General features: G+C 43.2%; 1 protein-coding gene across 7 annotated transcripts; it reads right to left on the bottom strand.

Moving 5' to 3' along the window:
- Positions 1 to 1,418: 1,418 nt before the first annotated feature.
- On the bottom strand, positions 1,419 to 4,988 carry LOC123191159 (uncharacterized). 7 transcript variants are annotated; one of them, XR_006496725.1, is made up of 6 exons: positions 4,420 to 4,950; positions 4,239 to 4,342; positions 4,033 to 4,128; positions 3,316 to 3,428; positions 2,138 to 2,308; positions 1,419 to 1,676 (listed from the first exon to the last, which is right to left on the bottom strand). XR_006496725.1 is itself a non-coding variant. In XM_044603946.1 (5 exons), the coding sequence occupies exons 1-5, from the start codon at positions 4,608 to 4,610 to the stop codon at positions 1,638 to 1,640; spliced, it is 618 nt and encodes a 205-aa protein (XP_044459881.1). In that variant the 5' UTR covers positions 4,611 to 4,959; the 3' UTR covers positions 1,419 to 1,637. The 7 variants fall into 7 exon arrangements, 3 of the variants coding, with proteins under 3 accessions (XP_044459881.1, XP_044459879.1, XP_044459880.1); XR_006496724.1 differs by having other exon boundaries at positions 4,033 to 4,138; positions 4,420 to 4,949; XM_044603946.1 differs by lacking the exon at positions 4,033 to 4,128 and having other exon boundaries at positions 4,420 to 4,959.
- Positions 4,989 to 7,183: the final 2,195 nt, after the last annotated feature.

Raw genomic sequence — 7,183 nt, 5'->3', positions numbered from 1 at the left:
GGGACCCCACGGTGATGTGACACACAGAACTTTTGGAGAAACATGTGGCACACTAGAATTTTCATCAAAGGAGAAGCAGTCCCAAAGAAGCCAATGCATCTGTTCTATTAATGCCACCATGAAACCCACCATTTTCTCTTCCTGTAAGGCCTCATTCTTGAAATTTGTTTGAAGTGATGGAGTCCACGGCTGCAGCAACTTATATTGCAAATACTGCCAGGAGGAAATTGACTGTGGCTCTACAGGACAACCCAATACTAGCTCATCTCCAGTAAGAAATCCAACTGAGTGTTGTCTGGGCATACCAGCTGAAGAAATCTTCGTGAGGCTCCTAAATTCATCCAGCTGCAACACGGTACATACATAGCTGCACACAATGAATGGCCATGGCACCTGCCGGAGCACCTTTGATGACAAGGTAGCAACGATTTTTTCTAAGAATCCTTCCTGAGAGTACCACTTGAAGAGGGTCGTGCTCCCAGGACTTGAAAACTGTCTGTCATTGTTTCCTCCAATTTGCCTGAGTAGCACAAAGACATTAGTCTTTGAATTTCTTCGAGAGCCGAAGAGTGGCTTCCTTTTGTACTCTGCTTCATTACTATCAGCGCTCTCACCATGTGCAGCTTGGTCATCGATGAAGGAAGGCCATGGCCTTGGTCGTATCCCTTGTCTCGGTCGCATGGTACTCGGGATCACATATGCGATGGACATGTACATGAACAACTCTTTGTGGTTGATGAGGCACGTTGTCGAACACCTTGAGGACGACTTGGTTTCCAGCACAAGGAGAACAGACAACCAGCACAGCTGGGCTGGCCATAGCCCCGAAGACTCGGTGAAGGATGCAGACACACTACACGGAGTCAGGGGCAGCATTCCTAGGCTTACTTCCGCCGTGGCTACTGTCGAGGGTCACTACAAGAAATATGTCAACTTGTGACCACCACTATTGGTCACTGAAAGGTCACAAATTTCCATTTGCGACCTTTTTGTGACCAAAAACAGAAGGTCAAAAGCTGATGGTCGTAAACTGACTATAGCGACCTTTCTTCTGGAATGGTCGAAGACGTTTATGACCAAAATACGTCTACTGTGGCGTTTTGGTCACTAGCAACCTACCCAGGCCACGTAGGCATCCAGCATGGCAATCTGACGTGGCACAAGATTCAGCCCGGTCCAATTCGATTTTCTACATGGGCCTAGCCCAACAATTCGGCCTTTTTACTGTATATTTTCTCTATTAATTTTCTCTAGCTACATGGGCCTGGCCCAACAATTTGGCCTTTTTATTTCTAAGACATAGAACTTTTACAGGCCATTTCTTTTTGGGCCTCAGCCTTTTTACAGTCAACTTCTTTTTTGGGCCTCAACCTTTTTGCACGCTATTCACGTTTTGGGCCTTGGCCTCTACTAATAAGTAGGTCCAACTCATCAGCTTTCTATTTCTCACATTTTCACAGTACACAGATGACAAATATTTCAAATGAAACAGAACTATATACTTGAAATGATAACCAAAATTAGCCTATTACAATCTTTACATAGTGTTCATACAACCAGACCAGCACATAATACAATGTAACTAGCTATGAAGTACAACCAGAACACAAGGCATATTGATAGATAACAACCACGCTTCATCGCCTTCCTCTTCCAAATTCCAAGAAACAAATCACCTAGCATTAGAAGGATCACGCATCAGAAGCATATAAAACATCAAACGAAGAAATAAATGGCAAGCAGTATAAAAATCAAGGTAGCACTAGTGTATTTTAACTTATATTGTAACAATCAATGTAGTTTGCTTATAAGAAAACATATGGTCTGATGCTTATGAGCTACTAGATTACTAAACACAAATTGCACCACTATGCACTCAATTTGATACTTGCTTAACAGTTTCAATGTAAACCAACAGTTAAACCTGAAACGATGCAAAGCTGAAATCTAACTGATGACTGTAGCAAGAGTGCTCCCAGCACAATATCACAATTCTGCATTTCTAACCAGCACAAGGGTTCAGCAAGCCAATGCATTTTGGTGTGGATATTCTTGACTTTGATGCTGCTAGGTTCATTAGTCAAAGGAATACATCAGGAACAAAGTGCGAGCAATAGCAACAGAAATGCATGCGTACCTCATGGAGGAGTGGAGATTGGCAAAGGCGAGGGCGTCGTCGGGGCGGCCGGAGGCGGCGAGGCGACTCTTGATGGACGAAAAGTTTCAACATACAATCAGCTCCGTGTTGAATTGGACCGGCCAATCCAGCTCTTAAACCGGCTTGCAGATCGACGAACACTTGGCTAATCTGAACAATAATACAGATACAGAACAATCAACTTGCTGCACACCAGAGGCAGAGGGGATTTCTTTAGAAGAGAAAGAGAACTGGACAAAGAGCCACATCCCACATTAATAAATTGTTTGCAGCAGCTGTAACATAGAACCAATACAAATGTTGTATGGACATGAACAGCAGGATAAGTGACTACCGGTGAGAAAACTGAAGTTTGCAAGTTCTACTAGTCTCCCGACATGGGTACTGGTTCATCAAACAGCATGAATCACAAATTTCTTGAAATAAACATGCTAGAACAAGTAGTTGTTGGTCCAGTGAATCCTGGAGAGCTTATTTCTCATGAACAGATACTTGCTAGAACAAATCACAAACAGACAGTATGCAGGCAGGGTACACAGAGACCAGGAGAAGCAGGGCATGGGCAGCCGCAGCCGCTGTACGCTTCCGCGTTTCTAATGGCCATGTACGCTGTCACCAATGTCAATTATTTTCATACAAACATTGTCACAAACACCATACAAGCAAACTCCATTACACAATATGCAGTACATAGGAACAGACTCAACACGTATATAGGAACAGACTCAATACGCCCCTGTGGCTATCCACAAAATCTCCATCATTTTTCAGTTCGCTGAGTTACGAAGTCGCTACGGTCTGCTGCAAGAAGTCAGATCGATCAGTCGCTAGCTTAGCTAGCTCTGCTAAGCTCGTACGTATACGTGAGACTGCACGTCCGAGTACTGCTAGCTAACAAAGAATCAATTAAGCTACTAGTCTGCTTTGTTGAAGTTAGCTTGCACGTACGTGCTTCGCCTGCTAGAATATACGAGCTAGCACTCTAAAGCCAACACCTATTCATTCTTTTATGATTTAGTTAAACATGCAAGTGAATTCAGAGCAGTAGCACTAGGGACTAGGGACTGACAGCAGTAGCACTAGATTCAATCAAGTGAAAGTGAATTTAGAGCAGCAGCAAAATCAGGGAACGTGAGAGAGGTAGAGGGAGGCTCAACCATGAATTGCTGCTGCCCCATGGTTGGGTATGTAACTGTCGCCGCTCCTCCTTGTGGATGCCGAGGTCGGAGACGCCGGATCCGTGCGGGCATCCACCTCCCATCCGCACGAGCTGAAGCAAACCATAGCAGATGAACATCATTTAAACAGCAATGAACATCATTCAGATGCTTTAGAAGCATAACAGAGTGAACATCATTCGCATGCTCTTCAGTACGATATCTCAGATTTTTCAACTAAGCAAAACATGCATACTTTAACACTTCAGTACGAATGTAAGTAATGTCTCTTCCATCATGTGAAATGTATAGGACAATACCATATACTTGCTATGTGGATATATATAATTAACATCAGTGTGTATTTTGACTAATGTCATCAAAGGAACCAGGACCATGTACAAAACTGAAGAAGATTTTTATACCAAGACAGAAGGAAGGAAGGACTTGAGCAGCCATGTGATGTGCATGCATTTGGTACAAGGAAAGCTCTGTTGCTGATGCCACACTCTTTCCCAGTTATTGGGTATGAAAGAGTTGTGAAGGCTGCTGCTTGTAAGGTTCAGCAGGGAAAATTCAATAAAAGAGTGGTGGGTTAACACAAACAATGTCCTTGTTTAAGTTATTTGATGTTCATATTAACCTATCAGTCTGTTGTCAGTCTTCTCCACACAGATTATACGTAGCTGAGTGAGAAATCAGTTTATGTGGACGCACCTTATATAACCTGGCAGTTTATGTGGACGCATTCAGTAGGCAGAGTATGCTAATCGATCCACCCTTATAACTGTAATCTCACCAATCAGCCTGGAACTGCAGGAATCTTGGCATGCGCACATTTTAGCAAGCGTCTTCCAGCAAGCCTCAAGAAAATTTAGAACAACACGGGACAAGTACGGGACGACGACAGGAAGAAACCACACCTGTGATGTAAGGCTGCAAACACCAGCACCGCGGACGTCCGTCGATCCAGCCAGCCAGCCTCTGGCAATGGCGGCACACGAGGTCACCAACCACGGATGCATGCCTGAGATGAATGTAATCAGTCTAGGTCCCGCCGTACATGAGAGGAGATGGAAGACTTGTCAAGGACTTCGTACATACCTTGGGCATCTAGGTCCCGCCGGAGATGCGCCGTCGTCGACGGCCACCGCAGTAGCAATCTCAGGTGTGGTCCGGTGTGCCGCACCAGACCGAGAGCAGGCGGTGGATCCCGATGCGGCCGGCCTCCATCGCGCAGGTGGGTGCGGATCCGGCGCCGCCGTCGCCGGAACTGGTGCGCCCCATCCATCCATCCATCCATGGGTGGACGTGGGAGGGTGGGTGGATCCGTGGAAAAGGAGGTTTCCATGGTTGGATGGACGAGATGAGGAGGGAGGTCGGCCGGAGGTGGGGATGGGGCCGGGGACGGGGAGACGATGTCGCCGGTGGGGGGTGGGGATCGGCGGCGGTGGAGATTGGAGAGGAATCGGGGATGGGGAAGAGGAGCAGTTTGCGGGCAGCTTCGCGGGGCTCCACTCATGAATCTGGGCATGGGCTCGATCTTGTCTACGGTGAGGGTCGTCGACGGTGGCGGTGGGGGGGGGGGGGGGGGCGGCGGCGGTTCGAGATCTGAGGGAGGGAGATGGTTGGAGGCGGCGGCTGTGGCTGCGTAGGAGCTCTAGGTTCGCGCAAGAGGGAGAAAGGCTGGATGAATGGATCGATGGACGGATGTTTACTGCGGTGGGATGCATGAATGGATCAATGGATGGATGTTTGCCATGTCACTGATCCATGCCACAACAGATTGCACCAATCATAATTCAGCTAGTGTAATTTTGTTTTTTCCTTCTGTTTTCTTATATTTTGTACTACCCTCTTATACTGAATAAACATTCAACATATTACCCGTTTATAATTTTTTCAAATGGCCCAATATTTTGCGCATTTGCGTATCTTGGGACGACAAACAATGTTGATTTGAGGGGTTTTCATTTTGTTTGCACAAAAAATCATTTTTCAATTTTTGGGGTTCCAATAATCGGTTTTTTGTGAAGAATCTACCATATATTTGTTGCAAAATGGTACCAAATTATTTTTCTAAAATATTAGGACATATTTAATGCACAATTGACAAAATGGTTGGGTGTCAAAAGTTTTGATCCACCTCTGGTGAAAAAGACAAATTCCCGCCGATTCAGCTGGAAGCGGGTCAAATTTGAACTGCAGCTGCCTCATAGTTTGCTATTTATTTTTTCCAAAAATCATTTCTAGGTACATAAGTATCTATTTAATCAGAGAAACATCAAAAGTTTTCCAAGATTCAACCACTAGCTAGGAATGGTCAAGCCCGCCGTTTTGACCGCATTTTGAAGCGGGCATAAAAAATTCAAAAAAATTCAAACAATTGGAAAACCTTCGCATTGTGTCATCATATGTGACCAAGTTTCCAGGAAAAATAATAAACTTGTAATACGACAATTATTTTAAAAAAGTGTTCTCAGAAACGAGTTATCACGTGTGGAGATCAATGGCTTTCAAGCCAAATGATCAATCTTATGGCCACATTCATGGCATAGTTTGTTCAAATGATCTCATATTGTGCGCAAGGGTGTATATTGGAATGGCAAACAATGTTGCCTAAGGAAGTTTTCATTTTCTTTGGACGAAAAAACCATTTTCCATTTTTCGAGTGCCCAAAAGGAGGGTTTTTTGTGAACGACCTCCCAAATAATTGTTGCAAAATTGGACCAAATCAATTTTCTAAAATACTAGGACATATTTAATGTACAATTGACAAAATGGTTGGGTGTAAAATGTTTTGATCCACCTCTCGTGAAAAGACAAATTTCCGTCGATTCAGTTGGAAGCGGGTCAAATTTGAACTATAGCTGCCTTGTAGTTTGCTTTTATTTTTTCCAAAAATCATTTCTAGGTACATAAGTATCTATTTAATCAGAGAAACACCAAAAAATCCAAGATTCAACCACTAGCTAGGAACGGTCATTCCCGCCGTTTTGACCGCATTTTGAAACGGGCATAAAAAATTCAAAAAAAAATCTAAAAATTGGGAAACCTTCGCATTGTGTCATCATATGTGGCCAAGTTCCCAGGAAAAATAACAAACTTGTAATACGACAATTATTTTAAAAAATTGTTCTCAGAAACGAGCTATCACGTGTGGAGATCAATGGCTTTCAAGCCAAATAATCAATCTTATGGCCACATTCATGGCATAGTTTGTTCAAATAATCTCATATTGTGCACAAGGGTGCATATTGGAATGGCAAACAATGTTGCCTAAGGAAGTTTTCATTTTCTTTGGACGAAAAACCATTTTCCATTTTCTGAGTGCCTGAAATGAGTTTTTTTTGTGAAGGACCTACCATATATTTGTTGCAAAATTGGACCAAATCATTTTTATAAAATACTAGGCCATATTTAATGCACAATTGACAAAATGGTTGGGTGTCAAAAATTTTGATCCACCTCTGGTGAAAAAGACAAATTCCCGTCGATTTAGTTGGAAGCGGGTCAAATTTGAACTGCAGCTGCCTCATAGTTTGCTTTTTATTTTTTCCAAAAATCATTTATAGGTAAATAAGTATCTATTTAATCAGAGAAACACCAAAAAAATTCCAAGATTCAACCACTAGCTAGGAACGGTCATTCCCGCCATTTTGACCACATTTTGAAACGGGCATAAAAAATTTAAAAAAAATCAAAAAATTGGGAAACCTTCGCATTGTGTCATCATATGTGGCCAAGTTCCTAGGAAAAATAACAAACTTGTAATACGGCAATTATTTTAAAAAAGTGTTCTCAGAAACGAGCTATCATGTGTGGAGATCAATGGCTTTCAAGCTAAATGATCAATCTTATGGCCACA

This window comes from Triticum aestivum, chromosome 2A (genome assembly GCF_018294505.1).
Source record: "Triticum aestivum cultivar Chinese Spring chromosome 2A, IWGSC CS RefSeq v2.1, whole genome shotgun sequence".
NCBI lineage: Eukaryota > Viridiplantae > Streptophyta > Magnoliopsida > Poales > Poaceae > Triticum > Triticum aestivum.
Note: the sequence above shows the minus strand (reverse complement) of the source record. Positions and strands in the feature narration are given on the sequence as shown.